General features: G+C 41.4%; 8 protein-coding genes across 8 annotated transcripts; 4 read left to right on the plus strand and 4 right to left on the minus strand.

Moving 5' to 3' along the window:
* Positions 1 to 58: 58 nt before the first annotated feature.
* Positions 59 to 2,104, minus strand: IL334_006119 (uncharacterized protein; the record flags this gene model as incomplete). Its single annotated transcript, XM_062937823.1, has 4 exons — positions 59 to 933; positions 1,054 to 1,458; positions 1,550 to 1,901; positions 1,982 to 2,104. 4 exons carry the CDS (start codon positions 2,102 to 2,104, stop codon positions 59 to 61), a joined length of 1,755 nt encoding a protein of 584 aa, XP_062793874.1.
* Positions 2,105 to 2,495: 391 nt separating this feature from the next.
* Positions 2,496 to 3,204, minus strand: IL334_006120 (uncharacterized protein; the record flags this gene model as incomplete). Its single annotated transcript, XM_062937824.1, has 2 exons — positions 2,496 to 2,959; positions 3,051 to 3,204. The coding sequence occupies 2 exons, from the start codon at positions 3,202 to 3,204 to the stop codon at positions 2,496 to 2,498; spliced, it is 618 nt and encodes a 205-aa protein (XP_062793875.1).
* A 962-nt stretch (positions 3,205 to 4,166) lies between these two features.
* On the plus strand, positions 4,167 to 6,536 carry IL334_006121 (nicotinate (nicotinamide) nucleotide adenylyltransferase; the record flags this gene model as incomplete). Its single annotated transcript, XM_062937825.1, has 8 exons — positions 4,167 to 4,240; positions 4,378 to 5,315; positions 5,393 to 5,419; positions 5,477 to 5,594; positions 5,660 to 5,960; positions 6,070 to 6,170; positions 6,255 to 6,344; positions 6,452 to 6,536. 8 exons carry the CDS (start codon positions 4,167 to 4,169, stop codon positions 6,534 to 6,536), a joined length of 1,734 nt encoding a protein of 577 aa, XP_062793876.1.
* Positions 6,537 to 7,133: 597 nt separating this feature from the next.
* On the minus strand, positions 7,134 to 8,953 carry IL334_006122 (uncharacterized protein; the record flags this gene model as incomplete). Its single annotated transcript, XM_062937826.1, has 5 exons — positions 7,134 to 7,194; positions 7,329 to 7,567; positions 7,776 to 7,916; positions 8,025 to 8,636; positions 8,753 to 8,953. 5 exons carry the CDS (start codon positions 8,951 to 8,953, stop codon positions 7,134 to 7,136), a joined length of 1,254 nt encoding a protein of 417 aa, XP_062793877.1.
* A 391-nt stretch (positions 8,954 to 9,344) lies between these two features.
* Positions 9,345 to 10,411, plus strand: IL334_006123 (uncharacterized protein; the record flags this gene model as incomplete). The annotated part of the gene is made up of 6 exons (XM_062937827.1): positions 9,345 to 9,354; positions 9,508 to 9,590; positions 9,730 to 9,844; positions 9,999 to 10,063; positions 10,147 to 10,226; positions 10,309 to 10,411. The coding sequence occupies 6 exons, from the start codon at positions 9,345 to 9,347 to the stop codon at positions 10,409 to 10,411; spliced, it is 456 nt and encodes a 151-aa protein (XP_062793878.1).
* Positions 10,412 to 11,728: 1,317 nt separating this feature from the next.
* On the plus strand, positions 11,729 to 14,906 carry IL334_006124 (uncharacterized protein; the record flags this gene model as incomplete). Its single annotated transcript, XM_062937828.1, has 2 exons — positions 11,729 to 13,722; positions 13,790 to 14,906. 2 exons carry the CDS (start codon positions 11,729 to 11,731, stop codon positions 14,904 to 14,906), a joined length of 3,111 nt encoding a protein of 1,036 aa, XP_062793879.1.
* A 370-nt stretch (positions 14,907 to 15,276) lies between these two features.
* Positions 15,277 to 16,281, plus strand: IL334_006125 (uncharacterized protein; the record flags this gene model as incomplete). The annotated part of the gene is made up of 1 exon (XM_062937829.1): positions 15,277 to 16,281. The coding sequence occupies one exon, from the start codon at positions 15,277 to 15,279 to the stop codon at positions 16,279 to 16,281; it is 1,005 nt and encodes a 334-aa protein (XP_062793880.1).
* A 550-nt stretch (positions 16,282 to 16,831) lies between these two features.
* IL334_006126 (uncharacterized protein) lies at positions 16,832 to 17,816 on the minus strand (the record flags this gene model as incomplete). The annotated part of the gene is made up of 2 exons (XM_062937830.1): positions 16,832 to 17,689; positions 17,766 to 17,816. The coding sequence occupies 2 exons, from the start codon at positions 17,814 to 17,816 to the stop codon at positions 16,832 to 16,834; spliced, it is 909 nt and encodes a 302-aa protein (XP_062793881.1).
* Between the last annotated feature and the right edge of the window lie 413 nt (positions 17,817 to 18,229).

The following is an 18,229-nucleotide window of genomic DNA, read 5'->3' on the forward strand; positions in this document are numbered from 1 at the left end:
ATTTGGTCGCCTTGATTTCACGGCACCCCTCTTCTCCTATTCATGAACATTGATGAATCTAATCGTCAATAATCTCTTCATCACTATCTTCACCTTCTACCAAACCCCAAGAACTACCTTCTTTCCTTTCTACGAATAAAGCTCCGCCGGCATTCTTGATTATATTCCAAAAGTCTTCACCGTGTATATCGGTAGGATCAATCTCTTTTCTAGGGAAAGAAGTGACTAATCTAAATTCCCATTTTGGTTCAAATGCAAATTCATCTTCTGATGATGGTGGTGGTGGTAGTGGTGTATCAGGATCGTCTTCAGGTAGATCTTCAGAGGGTATTAAAAGTGTTTCAGCGAAAATGAATAATGGTATCGTTGAATTTGATATTTTAAATTGTTTAATATGTCTTTCTGATGATAAAGGTGTTCTTAAAGCTACTCTTACACTCTCCTCTTTCAGACCTGAACCTGAACCTGATCCTGATCCTGATCCTGTAGAAGTGGTAGTAAAAGTGGGTAATAAACATCTCCTAGCGTATCTTCTCCAATATTTCAAGTTTTCATTATATTTTTTCAATTCATTTTGTTGTTTTTCAATTCTATCATTTTGTATTTTTTCTAATTGTTCTTTTTGTTTTTGTATTTGAGCTTTCTCTTTGTCTTTTCTTTCAGCTTCTTTGAATGCTTTATCTTGTTCGGCTCTCAAATGTCTCGCTTCTTCCAAAGATAATCTTTCCCTTTTCAATCTGTTCAAAAATGGTGTGACTCGAGGTAAGATCGATGTGGTCAACGTTTGTATGATGTTGGATGTACTGGTTGTGGTTGAAGGTGAACCGGATAAATTGGACAGGATGGTCAATTTTGGCGTGGATGAATTGGGTACAGGAAGTAACGAGATGAATGTTAATGACGGATACGTAGTGAGCAATAATGTTTGAGCGACTACGAAATGCAATGCATAGACGAAGGATGTCAGCTCATACTATACCATCATGTTATCTCACCTCATCTCGACTGCTAAAGTCCTGATGGCTAAGTGGAAAAAGCAAACAAAGAACTCACCTTGATATCCTTCTCTAGTTGAGATATCAGAACCCCAAATAATCACTTCTTTTTCTTTTATAATTTGAATGAATTCCTCATCACATAAAATATCTCTTTTGAATTCTTCGTCATTTTCATGTTCACCACTGACGATGACTACTAGACCCAATTTACCTTCTTTCTTTATATGATTGATAAATTCTCTATATGGACCAATGTAGAAATCAGGTAATGTACCTGTCGAGTTTGAACATCTAGTGAATATCTCTAATTCTCTTATGAACCTTAAGGATGTGGTGGTAGGATCTTGTCTTGTCCTTAAATGCGAGTTGGACCCAGAGTTGGAGTTGTTAGATGATGATGAGGGAGGTAAGAGGAATGAAGGTAATCTACGTAAAAAAGATAATGGTATAAAAGTTCGAACTATACACAAACGCAATTTGCAGAACAAATTGTTAGCTATGGCTCAATCCTCATTCCTCGCGAGGTATTTGCCATAAGAACGAAAACTTACTGATGAAATACCACATATTACCTACTAGTCCCAAGACCATCGAGATGGGCCAAGTGATCAATCCCCATAAACCTGATCCTGATCCTAATCCCAATCCTACACCCGAAGTGCCAGGAGACGATCTAGGTGATCTTTGTGAACCTGATAATCTCCTCGAACCGACCGGTTGTCTAGGTAAGAGTAGTTCATGATCTTGATCTTGATCTTGGTTCTGATCATCAACATCAAATCGTGCTGGTATTGATCTTGGATTGCTCGTAGATGATCGAGCCGAGCTTGAATTCGAAGCTGATACATCATTAGGTACTTCTGAAGCTGTTGATCCTAACGAAAATATCTGCTCGACTGTAACCTAAGTGTCCGAGGCAGAATGACATTAGCATCCACACAGTGAGACAGTGCTACGAAAACCAAAAGAAAGGAAGGACAAACCTGAACATTCCACCCATTCTCCCTTAGTAATCGCTCATCCCTCTCCCGAGCTCCAGGAGTGTTAGAAGCTGTCACAGCCAGTAATTGCTCTAGCGCATCTTGCTGCGATGCACTGAGTGACATCTTCCTGAATCTGTCAGAAGTTTGATTGTAATCGCGTTCTACAGTATACCTGTTGCGAAGATGATGACACGTAGACAGATAGTTCAGCGTGCACAAGACTGATTTGTTATTTCTCGAGGCGGCAAGGAAGATCCAGGTGATGACGAAGTAATCCGAGGCGGCGATGACCGCGTTCACGGGGAAGTCAAGTCTGGAGACCCCGCAAATAAACCTTTTTCTTATGGAATTTCTTGATTGTCTACTGGGGAATGTGATCAATACGATCATGCATGGTCGATACAACAACAAGAACAACAACAACAACCACACGCTCTATGATACGTATGCAGAACTCAAGGTCATATAGAAGCAAGTAAAACGCTTTTGTTTGACGTGACGAGAACCTGTCTCGTCATTTCCACCTTATACCCCATTCACCTTTTGCGAAACTTGTTTCGACTGCTTTCCCATTTTGGATCGCTTCAACTTGTCTTTTTTCATTTTCTATACCTTGGTTATGGAATCCAAAAGCTACTAATCTTCTAGCTGCTCTACGAGCTTCTTCCCTCTCTTCAGTCTTTGATAATCCTTTGATATTTTTGGATTTCCCACTTTCTGTCATATCATCATGATAAATTCCGACTTTCTCAGCTTGGTTGTTATTATCAGGATCAGGAGTAGGCTCCCGGACCGAACCGAAGACGACCTTTTCCACTTCGGAGCATATGGCTATACCACCATTAGGACGTGTATGGAGGGAATGATGAAAAGCTTTGATCAGATCGGTCCGGATATCCCGGAGATTAGATGAGCGACTATGTGTCCGACATGTCGTTGAACAATATTTCCGGGGAGTCGGATCGTCCTTCGAACGAGCTATACACAATATGAATAACTTATCCTTCCGTTTTTATCAATCAATAATCTGGATGATGGGAACGCTGGGAGAAATGAGATTGTAACGTACGTAGAAGACGTCCGCATGAATGACAATATTTTGAAGATTCTCCTTTTGCCTCTGCCTCTGCCTCCGCCTCCGTTTCCGTCTCTGTCCTTGATCCAGATGAAAGGGGCGGTGAAGACTTTCGATGAGATTTACGAGTAGGTCGTGTCATATTCATTGAACTTATACTAAATGATCGAACTTGATTCAATTCCGATGATGAAAATCGTAGTTGTAGTAATATCCGCTTGGATGTTGATGCTGAACGACCAATGTTAGATATCATATCATGTCATAATGCAGGTAGTCATTATTCATCGAGATCTGAGAGATCAGATGTGTGCAGCATGAGTTGTAATCGATGATCATGATCTACAACCCCTCCAAAGATCTTTGTCAATCTTTACTCGTATTCTCTCTGACGTAGGGATAATTGTTCCCCCAACTCCGGATGTATATATACTCGTAGAACCTAAAGAAAAGAAAAGGAACGATAATGAACGATTTCTAATTAGAATTAGAAAGCGGAATCATAATTACTCAGTATTGCTTAGCAGATTACGCTTTATAACATGATCTGATTAGGAAATATTTACCCATCAGAAGCACGACATCTTGACTCGTTACCCGTTATTCCCCCCCGGATATAAAAACCAAAACACAGAATGAATAAATGCATTTGAGGAATGAAAAGAAAGTCGTGTGCCAAGCTTTGTAAACAAAAAAATACAGTAACATCATTATCTCCGCTCCATACTTATATTGGGTCATAATTGGTCATCCCTTCACTCATCCTGCTATCATCATCAAAAGTGGATCTTTATCCTTCCACGACATCATCTCGATTGGTCTTTTCTCAACGGAAGTCTATTCAGAACAAGAACATCAATTGATACAGTTAGATAGAGCGTAGACAACGTGCGGCTAGAAATACAAGTTGTTGAAGATAACAATAGTCCGGCCGAAATATCCCTCTTTTCTCATTCTCAATCCCTCACCTCCTCATTACTCATTACTCATTCTGCATTGCCCATTCATTACTCCAAGGTCGCTCGACACGGACCAGGCCATCATCCCACAAACAATCTTGAATAGATTACATCACTTGGAGGAGCAATCCAATCAGGAGGACAGCTCAACATGGCTGCTAATGGTTTCAAATCATTTGCGCCTGTTTTACCAGGATTAGGACTACACAGTTTTCATAACGATTCGTGAGTACACTAACGACAACATCCACATGTAATTATGAGATCATGGGAATAGAACTTTATTCTTTCGATTCTCACCGTTATATCGATAATATAATACCGGTCGGACTTTACGCTGACAGCTCGAAATGATAATGTAGACCTCCATTCGCAGGTGCTGCAACTTCAGAACAAGGTGAACCAGAATACCTAAGTCTTGAATCCAGTCAAATTTTATCATCACCTTCACCGCACGATGACTCACAACTAGCTCCCGAACGTAATAATTACATGAATCATAATGGTAATAATCATTCTCAATCTTCGTCAACTCATCATTCAAATTCAAACTCAAACTCATCAAATGCATCAGGATCTCGACCTAAAAATATCAATATAAATGGACCCATCCCACAGAGGTCGCCGAACGATCATTCGGATGAAGACTTGTCATCGTCTCGTTCAAGAAGATTATTATCAGGTTATCTGTTCGGTAATCCACCTTCATCATCTGAAGCACAAGATAACTCACCTCGAGGTAGTCATGGTAATGGAAATGGTCACAGTGATGCACAGGGACAACAAGGTAGAATACTTATAAGAAGACCAAGTAGTGATTCTGAAGAAGGAAGATATCCATTACCTACTCCACCAATATTCGAAAGGGATTCACCACCTTTATCAGAAGCTTTTAAATCCTATTCTTCTCCTTCGGCACAACATCAGTCTTCAATTCTCTCGCCAACACCTCCTGAACCTGAACACCTCAATGGTATATCCCAAATATCATTGAATGATGATCCCGCTGAGACAGATACAATCAATGCCAATTCTGGTACAGTAGCAGTGACCAATGCTACACGAATCAAAAAACCTGATCCCGAAGATTCAGATAGTCGTGATGGCGCTGAATCACCAACGGAAGAACAAATTCACTCTCATGAAGAAAGTGGTTATGATGCTCTAAACGGATTAAATGATGGAGAAGCGGATTTAGATACTAGTGCTCCTCAAGCTACCGATGGTGGTTCGGGAGCGTATTTGAGAGGTGAAGTGGATTATAGTTTCCCCAGACATAGATTAAGGAAAACCATGAAAGGTGAGTAGTCCATCTATATCAGCCCTTCTTCAATGATATGCATTTACGCTGACCGACGAAATGTAAAATATCGATAGACGAGAGTAAAATCCCTTTAGTCATTGGTAAGCTGCAACATCTTGATTACCGCGACGTCGTGTGCTAATTTTCTTGTCGTGCAGTCGCATGTGGTTCCTTCTCTCCTCCAACTTATCTCCATTTACGTATGTTCGAAATGGCGAAAGACGAGATTATAGAATCACAAACATACGAAATCATGGCTGGATATTATTCACCAGTGTAAGCGCTTTCTCGCATAAAGTCAACTATTCCAAAACCTTCCGCTGACATAACATATCTTATAGATCATCTTATTACAAGAAATCAGGATTGGCACCTGCGAATCACAGAGTACGGATGTGTGAATTAGCAGTTGAACATACATCGACATGGTTAATGGTAGATCCATGGGAAGCTGGACAATCAGAATATCAAAGGACTGCTATTGTTCTAGATCACTTCGACGAAATGCTGAACGGAGGCAAAAACGGTGAAGGTGGAGTCGTCATGGGCGACGGGAAGAAAAGAAGATATAAAATCATGTTATTGGCTGGGGGTGATTTGATCGAAAGTTTCGGTGAACCTGGTGTTTGGAGTGAACCTGATGTAAGTTTCCGTCCAAAAACCCGATGAGGGTCGTTAGGTCTGAGCATGTTCTCTTTATCATCTGGGATCTTCACCAAGAGGCTAGCTGACATCATCTCCGAATTCTCAGCTACATGTCATCCTCGGTCGATTCGGTTGTTTGATAGTCGAAAGAGCAGGATCAGACGTATGGGCGTTCTTGCTCTCTCACGATATTCTATATCATCATAGGTAAGCCACTCTCTACTCTACTGCTATCACGATTGTTGTCAGCCAAGTTACGGTCCGCAAGCTGATTACGGTGAATTCGATCAGACGAAACGTGATTGTGATCAAGCAATTGATATATAATGATATTTCATCCACCAAAGTCAGATTATTCGTAAGGAGAGGAATGAGTATCAAGTGAGTATCAAGACTCCCCCTGAAACGTCATATCACTCGAAACTGGCTTGCCAATTACATGCTTCATGAAAAGGTAACCCCAAATACTGATCAGCTGGCGCACGTAGATATCTACTTCCAAACAGTGTCATCCAGTATATATACGATAACAAGCTTTATCGATACACAGATGTCAAAGCCACGATTGGATGAGGTACCTCCTCAACATGGTTGACAGAAGAGCTAAGGCAGAGGTAGAGTTATAAGGAGGAAATTGTGATTCACGAATTGGACGAGCGTCGCGAGAATTAGGCGAGTAAATGCCTAATGTGGACGAAGCGGTCATTGGCATTGCCCCGAATGCGCAAGGCTTTCTGAAATCAGAGCTGGAAGAGTGAAGAAGCAGAGATGAATATTTACACGTCATAGTAGTATGAGCGACACGTTATAAACAAATAGATTGACACGGCAACCTTGTCTTTGAACGGAAATAGAGTTTGTATTACGTATATTTTGGTAGCTTCGCCCTCTGAGAAAAACAACAGAAGGGTCCTCAAGAGAGGGTTTTGAAGCACGAAACATGTATGATGTAATGACAGATGATCGTTGGCAGTAATAGGCAGAATGTTCTCAATGTTTTGATCGTTTAGACAGAGATTGTAGAGTTTATATAAAAATTCAATGCCGTGAAACAGATGATGTGTTGTGTCGATGCATGATTTGTACGGTATTGACACAAAACGACTCAAAAATCAAAAACACAGCTGAACAGCTAAAACGACATAATTTTCATTTTTTTGGGTCTTGACATTATCCCATTAATTGAGAGACGTCTTTTGGCGGTCTTATAGTCTGTGAGAATGTCAATAACCTATAACCAACATCCAAGTCATCAGTATATGTGAAATCGCATATAATCTCATCGCTTTAACCCCCGATTATCCGTTATTGACGTTCTCTCGAGTGGGTGGACGGGAGAGATAATAGCGGAATAGCGGAACTTACCTTTTGACAGCTTGAATGTATTTTCTCGAAACTTCGTCATTCAATACGTGGGCGATATTATCTTGACCGATTTTCTCTCTTGCAGATCTTTCATGGATACCAACTGACGTTACACCTATTGGCCAAGCGGCGTTTCCGATTGATAATCTTAAATAAGCATCGTTTGCTTTCAGGTATTCGCGTGATTGCATGTGATGGACTAATTCAGCTAGTAATCGAAGTACGTCCGCTTCGAGGTCCTGTGATAACAGGAGGATGGTTTTTGAGGAAATGAAGAGCAATATACAACGGTAGGGCACAACGCAGTAAAGTATGATGATGATGCGGGGAAGAATTCAAACATTTCAGTTAATATTGGCAGCGAATCACGGTAAGATATTAGGATACCAAGTGAAATCATCCTAGTCAGTGTCGAGTTTCACTTCTCAGCGAGTAAACTTCACTCACCCTTGATCGTAGTGATCTGAATAATGGTTTCAGATTTTGAGCAGATTGAACTTGTGTAGCAGCAGCCAATCTACCTTGAGTTGAACGCTTGATGTCTTCAGGTCTCATATCCATATATTCTTCCCATTCTCTGATCGTGTTCTGTTGTGACAGGAGAAGAAAAAAGGGAAACAGTAAGAATTGTCAGTAGCGGAAGCGAAAACATTTTTACTCTTGAAGATTGGGGTCCAATTTTGGAGGTAAACTCACTTTTAAAGCATAATATATTAGAGGATATAATTTATTTGGATCTGTTTTGACTAAACCCAAATCTAATATACCTAAATCTTGACCTCTTTTCTTGTTATCCTTTTTCGATATGATTCCATTATCCCTTGACCCATCTTCATCTTTAACTTTATCTTTATCTTGATCATCGTTATCTTGTCCATTTCCATTTCCATTTGCATCACTGCTATCAAGAAGATTCTTCTGTTCAGCTTGAAGATGTAATTCTCTTGCTTTCCTTTCGATTTCTTTTTTATCTAAACCAGATTCCATTTCTTCCAATGCTTTCATAAAATCATTTCTACCATGATGTCCACCATTTCCAGTTCCACCTTTTTCTTCCAGTAATTCTAATGCTCTTAAACGTAATCTTCTATCTTTATCTGATTCACCAAATAGACGTATCGGTTGACCTTTAATCCTCAATCTCCTTATACATTCTTCTGGTGATATGTTGAATCCTTCTTTCTCTCCTACACCGGCGCCAGCGCCACCGCTTCCGCTTCCGCTTGGTTCAGGTGTAGCTGCTTTAGAAGACGATGGCGTCGATGATCCTGCTAATCTAGATAACGATTTGTTCCTTGCTTGTTCGGCCTGTTCGGTATGAGAGCATGAGATCGTCAGCTTCCCCTATCCCGACTTTTGTAACATTGCATTGTTGAAAATCATAGTGATACGAGGATGTCCGTTCATCAGAAGGGATCACTCACATCCTTCTTTGATTTTTCAGCTTTTTCAGAATCCCTCTTAGCTCTTTCTTCCATTCTCTTGTTCTTGGCTTCTTCTTCTTTCAATTTCTCGATATCTGCTCTTCTCATATATTTCTTTGATGCTCCTCCTCCTGCTACATCACCAGAATCGAGTTCGAGCGCTTTTCGTTTCGCTGATATCTCAGCTAATAGACCGTCCATTATTTCCCAGCTTCTATTGCGATGATCTATCGTGTTTGTAACTGTCAATACAAGGATTAATTGAACTCTTATATCAGCACCATGAACAGTTGAAATGTTATTGCGAGGTTTTGTTCTTGTTTGCCCTCCAATTTGATATTTTGAGGTGGCAAATTGAAAACAACGTGACTGAGTGAGGGAATTTGCCCCTTTCGGTAATTCTGTATGTATATATAAAATAAAGAGGAAATGCGTCACTTTCACTTTGATGCACCTCTCTCACTCTGTTGCAATAGTCATCCCATCTTCACTCTTATCTGCATATCTCGGTCTACACTTCAGCTTCTTCAACTCTCATCAGTATCACTTGACAGGTGATATACGTTATTCGACTGCTGTTGACACATTCATAATGGCCAAAGGTATGTCAATCACTCTTTGATCATCACGATGTATAGCTCGCACGAGCACTATTCCTCCTTCTCAAGTTTTGTAGCCATGTCTGTGTAACGTATCGCGCATATCTTGCCAGTTGGTACAACGGCTGACAATCTGGCAATGTATCACTATTGTAGTCCCAAGAAGTTTCAGACTTTTATCTGAGCTTGAACACGGAGAAAAAGGAATCGGAGATGGATCATGTTCTTACGGATTAAAGGTGAGTTTACTCCAGATCATGAAGATACAACGAATTTCGGTGGTGGTTGCAAGGCAATGAGCGCAACAAGATTCATGTCACGACAGCTTTGACACTGAGAAGCTGATAACATTTCGTTATAATTCTGGGAATATCATAGGACTCTGACGATATCGCAATGTATGAATGGAATGGAACTATTCTCGGACCACCTCATTCAGCTTATGAAAATAGAATTTTCAGTCTAAGTATTTTCTGTGGTGATAACTATCCTGGTAAGTATAACCGTTTTCGATTTCCCATATATCACTTCAAGACTTGGACTTGGACTACGTCTGTCCGAAAATCTTATTTCGTTCCAAAGTACACATCGAGATTGACATTGACGTTCACGCCGACGCTGATATACATGTTTCATTCACTCGATAGATCTTCCTCCTTTGGTCAAATTTGAAAGTAAAATCACTCTCCCATGTGTTGATCAACAAGGTTTTGTAAGTCTATATCTCAGTCCCTTTTAACATCCCGTGTTCTCTTCCTCCAATTAAGATCGCGAATTGACGTATCGAGTCATTAGGTAAACTTCGCTAGGATCCCTTCTATCGCTCAGTGGAAAAGAGATTTCACCCTTGAGACTGTTTTGGTTGAATTAAGGAGGTAAGTCAATCGTTCCTCTTCTTGTCTGCACGTTTCGTTCAAGAAAAAGACCATGTGCGCAGAAGCTAATCAAGTTTTTCAGAGATATGGCATCTCCATCCAATCGAAAGACACCTCAACCTCCCGAGGGAACCGATTTCCCACCTGCAGACCTTGAGATCATCGCCAAACAAAGGAGACTTTAAGATTTCTTCGACACCCAAATTTCTCTTAATTTCTCTTAGAGAAATTTGTATGGTGATAAAGGTATGAGGAACGGATAAGCGAGAAGATGAAGTTTTAGTCAATTCACACATATGTCAGAAGTGTCATTTTCATGTTAGATACCAAGTACAAGTCCTTCGTCACCCCTTCGGAATCCCTCAGTCTCGAATCTCTTTTCACGTGTAAACAGGATATCGACAAGTTACATGCAAAGCATTATATCATCCATTGTCTTATCCCAATCTACTGACTGGTACACTGGTGATGTCTGAGATTAGGTATGGGTATGGGTATCAAGTAGGATGTCAGAGATGAAACGGCAAGGACCCACCGCACAGCCTCGACGGTCTTAGCGAGAACAAGGAGAACAAGGATGAAGGTATGAAAAGCCGCTTATGCCGATTAACGTCATGGTATATGGTTTGCTTCATTATTGTTCAATCTGGATTGAAGGAGTTAACAGTCGTGAGTCTGGTCAAGAATGGCTAAATGAATGCCGACTATGATGCTGAAACACTCCCCACTCTTTTGTCAAAGCCAAGCCGCACTAACAATTCCCAAACCTATCTCCGACAATGACCTGATTCCTTTGTCCTACTCAATACAGCGATAACGCTGATGAACCTCCTTTGTACGATTATACGAAAGCGACCAAAAAGCAAACACCCTTTCCAAAAGGTTCATCCTTTGTTCTTCCTTCACAAACCTTTTTACCTTCCCACAATCATACCATCTTGCAAAAGGACCGCTCTGACAGATGGAAGGAATCAACAAAACGCCTTTTACAGATTATCATTTTTGGATTCGGCTTCTCGTAAGGGGTAAGTAAATGAGATGAAAGTGAGTACATGTTGAGATTAGGTTCATTTGAGAAAAATGATCAGAGGTCTAGACTCATTCTTCAATCTAATCGAAATGCTGGGTCATAATGGTACATATGTGCACTGACGAGAACAAAAAGGGAAAAGAATTGGTTTATACCTTTTTTGTCCAAGACAATAAAACTAACTTGTCCCTTTTCATTCCCATTCTTTGATACTTTCTCTCTTCCCTCTTCCTACTTCCTCCTCTTGGACTTAAGAACGCTGCTCATTCATCACTCACACAATCTCAGCTGGACTGAACATTATAAAGTGTTTTTTTTTTCAGGTTCATCTCGATCATTCAACTAGAAACACATTGATCTGTGCCTCTTTTATTCATTGATACAAATCACTCAACATTACCACTCAAACTTTTACATCTTCTAGAGAAAACAACAGGCAACAAAGCTCTTCGACTACAACTACAACTACACGATGCCTTCAGCTATCTCGTTGACATCGTCGATCATACCTGATTTTAGAGAATTCAGATCAAAGACACCATCATTTTCTTCACTGAAATCACCTAAATCCGCCAAGCGATTCTTCAATTTCCCTTCATCATCGTCATCGTCTTCTTCTCCATCCAATACCCACTCGAACGAAAGCGCACCACCTGTCCCACCGTTACCAGGACATAATACCGCATCATCGATTTCATCGACTACAAGTCTAGCTACTAGTTCTACTAGCACAGCTACTGCAGGCGGAGCAGGAGGCGCAGGATTTCGCGGTGCTACAGTAGTTAGAACGCCACAAGAAGCTCTACAAGGTATTAAATCATTAACACCACCTATTTTACCTTTACTTCCAATCGCAACTGCTCACACTTCTACCTCATCCATGTCCTTGTCCTCGTCAGGTTCTGATTCAAGAAGAAATCCAACTCATACACATTTACATTCCAACTCACTAGATAAAAGAAATGGGATACAACCAAATACTGCTGTACCCATCATACATAGATCTGCTAGCGCAACAGAAGAACTGAGAAGTCCAATATTTAATTCATATACAACGACATCAAATTCTGGTCCTCCTACACCTGCCACCGCCCCTTGTAGATCTGGTATAGTAGGCGTCAAAGGTGTATTGAAATCCCCAAGTTACGGTTATCTAAGAGAAGGTGATAGTAATGCCAATCAATGGGCAAGAGAAGTTTTAGGTAGTATTAGAATCAGTTCAAGTGATGATACTATTAACCACAGTAATTCATGTTCAACCACAAACTCAACAACAGAGTCGAAATTGGGAATGGATCTAGGTGAAGGTGAAGAATTGAGTTCTTACTATCAATCTTTCAATGGACATGAAGACAATCAAGAAGAAGATGATGATCATCGTCGACAGCCATCAGACAATAAGCCTTATCAACCTTCATTCATGTCTATTTCGACAATTGGTTATTCAGAAGATCAATATAAGCCTTATCAGCATCATACCACTTCCACTTCCACTTTCGGTCATATCGATAATGTCAGACCAGTTGACGCTGTCTCCAGGTCAAACTCAAAATCCAATGGGAATCCAATCATAAATCCTGAAAAAGAAAAAGAGAGGTCACAGTTACCAATTCGAAAGTCATCGACATTGCAAAAAGTTGATCAAGCAGCGAATACACCCATTCCTAATCCTATTAGACGACCTTGTTTAACACCGACATTCCCACAAGGTAACGCAGTTCAAGGTACATATAAACCACTTGATTCAAAACCCAATCAGAAATGTATAGAAGAAGAAGAAGATCGATCATTCCTCTTAGCTTTACCTACGAGAGATTTCACTAGATCACCTTCCTATCATTCAATGAATCCACCAAGTCCTTTATCTAGTACATCCAAATATTCTTTCAGCCATAACCATCATAGTAGATCACCTTCAACACCCTCTACACCAAGTCCCAATCCTATTCCATCACATTTACAGACTCACGTGAGAAGTCCTTCTTCACCCGCTGAATTCTCACCTTCACCTCTATCGCCTTCACCAAATGCACCCATTCGAAAAATGATCGAACGACCGTCGCTGTTATCTCATCGATCAACGGTTAGGCCTCTGCCTCCCGCCGCTAGAATTACGCCAACACAAAGTCAGAGTCAAAACCAAAACCAAACTCCATTCCACGCGACCCTCTTGGAAGATAACCTCAAAACGCTACCAGCAGGACAAGAAGATCTGACTTTAGTGATATTAGAATTCGCTTATTCGTTAGATGGAAATCCGAATAATGAGAAAATCATTTTACCACTTGATGTGCTCAAACAAGCTGGCTCAAATAATCTGTCAGAATGGATTGAAGATTATCTATCCAAAGAAACCAATTCAATGAAGAAAGCTTCAACGATTGGAACAATACCTGAGATGACCGATGGTGAAAGTGCAGAAGACAGTGATCTGGAAAGTGATAACGGTTTGAATGCTTTGTTAAGGTAGGTTTCGTGCATGATCTCTCCTTTGTTCTAAGTACCTTTAGCTGACGAATTTCCCTTTGTGCAGAGATGAATATTTGAATTCGTTCCTCATGCCAGATCCTCCTTCTACAGCTACAAGCATAAGTGAAATTAACGAAACGAGCCTTCATACCCCTATTTCACCTGAAAAATTCAAGAATTCTTTGTCACGCTTTCCTGTACCGCCACCAGACCTTGCACTTCCACCGACTCCTACATCCACACCTACTGCCATTTCTACCCTGAACCCTAAATCCTCTGAGGAGGACTCAACAGAAGTGCCTGTGCCAATCGCTGCACCTATCATCGTGTCCGAGTACGGAGAGGTAGTAAGTAGGACTTCAAAGAAGAGAGAATGGAAACGATCTTTGACTCATAATCAACACAACAAAATCCAATCTGTCTATCCTACCCCTTTATCTTCGCTAGCTACTACCAGTCAAGAAGAAGAAGAGAATCGACCATCAAGTGGAGATCACTTTTCATGGATTCCACCTAAGACTCCACCTTTACAGATTCGCAGACATACCCGACTTCCCCCGTTACCCGGTAGAAGCGAAGTAGTCCTTGGAACCTTGAGAGAATTGAGGGTATTCCTGACTAGAGAAGCTGGATCTTGGCATCGTATAGCTCATCGAATGATTTCAGGTCAATGGGGAGAAGTGAAAGATACTCTTAGAACAAGAGTAATCGATGAGTTAAATTGGAATGGAATGTCGATATACAAAGGAGAATTAGAAGATTGCTCACTAAGATCAAGATCAGATTCGAGAACGAGTGAAAACGGTAGAACTATAAACTTCCCACCTGTGAACACAGCTATATCAAATCTATTATCACCCCGACGGGGGGGAGGACGAGGAGGAGGAAGCATTACACCTTCTCCTCTTACAAGTTTGATAAGCTCAAATTCTACCACTACCTCGAATTTCCACTCAACGTCAGACTCAAAGTCAGACTCCAACTCGACTGTCAATCTGAATATGAACGTGAACGGTAGTAGTTCCAATGGATTCATAGGATTCACGCCATTGAGTGAGAATCAAGGTGGAAAGTTGAAAAGGATTGGAAGTAGTAGTAGTCTGAACTCGATGTCCACTTTCAGATCTGGGAAAGGGAGCAGAGTGAGCGGTGTATCGAGAGGTGGTCTAGGATATATATGAAAGAGGGTACCCAGTAGTGCTTGTTACATGCATATGCGCTCATGGTGTCAAGGAGGAATAATTCTTAGGAATTATCGTGGTTTGTACTAGATTTTCATTATACATAGTTATATACATAGTGTTTCTCTTTTCTAGATACACATGCAACCAACAACTAGTACGTAATAACCGTATAACGTCAACAAATATGAAACAATGATTTACGTCATAACACGTGTCACGCACTTCCAACCTTTAATTTGTCAGTTCGGGGCCTTCAGTTGTCATTCAACGTAAACTTCACCTGTTTTTGCCACCTTCTTTGTTCTGTTTCCTTAATACCTTCAAGGAACCACTCTTTCTTCCTTGAAGTCAAGCACTGCTATCAATCATGGCGGCTTCATCTCAGAACGGTCTTCAAGATCCATTTCCACCTCGATCATCTACACAGCTTGTGCCGCTCCCCGAACAGCTGCCTATGATACTAGTGGACCAAGATCAAAAAACCATTAATTACAAGCAGTTCAGCTTCCTCTCAGTCGAATTGGATCCTAGTTTACCGTGGGGACGAGTCTCGATGGATCAGAGCTTCTTCGACCGTCTCATTCTGGAGAAGTATCCCTTCAATCACCGCAAACTTCATCCAGACGGTAGTGTGTCACTGGAATTTGCGGGTCCATTGGAACTTCCCAGACCTCCCGCTTCGATGAATTTTTCAAAACCTTATCTCACACCAATTTCTTCGAGACCAGGTTCACCCTCGCACGAAAGTCCGAAACTTGTCCCTAGCGGTTGTGGTCCTCTTACCCCTCCCGGATCATCTTCGTCAGGTTCCTCCAATCCGGCTTCTCCACAAAAAGTTCAAGATTTGTCTTCTCAAGGCCTAAATTCCGTCAGGGTGTTGCCCCCATCTTCCCCGGCCCCCCTGGTACACAATCTTGCCACCCGCATTGCTGTGCATAATCCAGATTTCCGTCACGCTATCACATCGCATACCTTGCATATCAAGTGCACCAAATACATACACCAAGGACATCTCTGGGACGTATATGGAGGCGAAATGCATCTCGCTGATGGGTCAGGACTAACAGTTCCAATCGTTCTCAAAGCCATGTGTCCAGATACCTTTCTCGACGATTCCGCATCAGATAACTCTGGGTATTTTTCCGATGAAGATTTCACTCACAACGTTGCAAAAGCAGCTGTGTTACATGAAGATTTTCTTTTTCGAGAACGTCTCAACAAGATGGAATCAGGAATTGTACCAGAATACTACGGCTTATTTGTCTGGGAAGAGGATGGAGAACCCTGGTTATATGTCATGATAATGGAGGATGTCGGGGAAAAGGTCGACCCTATCGAATGCCTGTATCGCTTGCCTTTCGCAGAACGGTGAGATTGAGTCCTACCAGCATGAATGTAGCTGCTTGCTAACTAGATCCATCTGCGGAGGTAGAACGAGAATCGATGAAATGTATCACGAGCTCCACAAAGACGCTCGCGTTATACATCGTGCTGTGAAAGCACAACATATGATGCGTCGATCCCCACACGGTGCAAGAGGAGGTAGCCTCGCTCTCATCGATTTTCAAGAGGGATTTGCTTATCGGGTCGGAGGTGGCGAGCAACCGAAACTTAGTGAGAAAGCTAAAACATATCTTAGAAAGGATGAAGAAACGATGTTGGGCAAATTTCGTTGTTATCGAGAGTGAGTCACGCCGCAGTCTCGTATATGTCGGGGACTTCGTATTGAATTCTCTTCTAGTGAGCAAGGTCAGCTTTGCGAAAGAAAGAAGAATGGTCTGGCCCCCAAATTGAAGGCGGAAATCTAAATTGGTTGATCAACAGAGCAAGATCTATTATATTGTGCTTTAGGGACCATAAATTCGCGGCTTTGTATGCATATCTTTGCCCGGTGAAAGAAGCGGAGCTCAGGTTAACCGTCATTACCTTCTATATCGGAACACAAGCAGTATCCCTACCGATGTGACTGCTACCCCAAAACCAAATCCTCCCAACCCTGATGACCAATCGCTTGATATCAAGTCTGAGAAATGCTTATACCATGATTGTCCGACTAAGTTCAACTCTTTGGGTCCGATGATAGTCCTATTGTCCCAACCTTGATCCAGTATATTGTTTCTAAGTTCTTGATCTCTGAACTTTTCCATTTTAGCTAAACCCCACACGTCGCAAGTCTCTTTCATCCAATCCATCCTTTCTTGACCTAACTTCCCGCCGACTCCAGGAGCTCTCTTTCTTAGATCTGCTCTCAACAGCCCAACACCTTCAACGGCTTCTTCTATGTTGGGAGGCAAAGCCTCCAAGACTATATCCCTAATCATAGCTCCTGCTCTTGGACCCATTCCACCTGTTGATATCAATATTTGTAAAGGTCCTCTACGTAACTGAGCTCCAAAGTAGAAATCACATTGCGGTGGTATATCTGCAACGTTCACCATGACCTTTTCTTCCCTACATAAATCACAGACTTCTTTGGATAGGTCATTATCGTCTATTGCGGTCATCACTAAATCGAAATCGCTGACTTTTACTTCATCCTTTCTGCCGATGTATGGACGATTAAGCCATGTTATTTGAGATGAAGTTGAAGGATCATCAATACGATGTTGTATAGAAGGATTTAATGGACTGGGAGAGATGAGAGTGATATGAGCATCGGATTCAAGGAGGAAGTAAAGTCGTTGAGAAGCTACCAATCCACCTCCTATCAGAAGGATCGGACGAGAAGCCAGTCGAAGGGCTAAAAGTAGTGATGCACCGGGTACGATAGATGGGTTTGACTGAGAGAATGTGTCCGTGGTTAGTATATCTATAAGCTGATTTCCGTCTGTCATGGACTAAGGAGCGGTGACTTACATTTTGATCCGCTTCATCTCGAGTTGGAGGTTTTGCGAGCTGGGAAGCCATCGTTTCTTCCCGCGTTTCTGACTTTCCCTGTCCTTCTTGAGATGATGATATGTTTCTGATAATGTGATCGGTCTTCTGGTGCTGAGCAATGCGTCGGTCGATGCGTTTCTGTTTGGAGAATTTTGATATCGGAAAGAGAATGAAGAAAATAGAGCACAATCGGATTGGTAAAATGACGTTGAATACAAAAGTACTAATTGAGTTAAGCGCACACTCGTATTATCTATCTCTCGACTCGTAGATATCGGCAACCAATCCAATATCGTTCGTGAAGCATTTCTTTCCTTCTTTTTTTCACATCTGTCTTACTTATATCTTGTATCCCAAATCAATTGTGAGTTGTCGTAAACGTTTATCTCTCGCAAAACCTCGCTAATCGGATTGCGCTGTCCCTTGTACATGCAGACTTCTCA

The sequence above is a fragment of the Kwoniella shivajii genome, chromosome 8, assembly GCF_035658355.1.
Source record: "Kwoniella shivajii chromosome 8, complete sequence".
Taxonomy (NCBI): Eukaryota; Fungi; Basidiomycota; class Tremellomycetes; order Tremellales; family Cryptococcaceae; genus Kwoniella; species Kwoniella shivajii.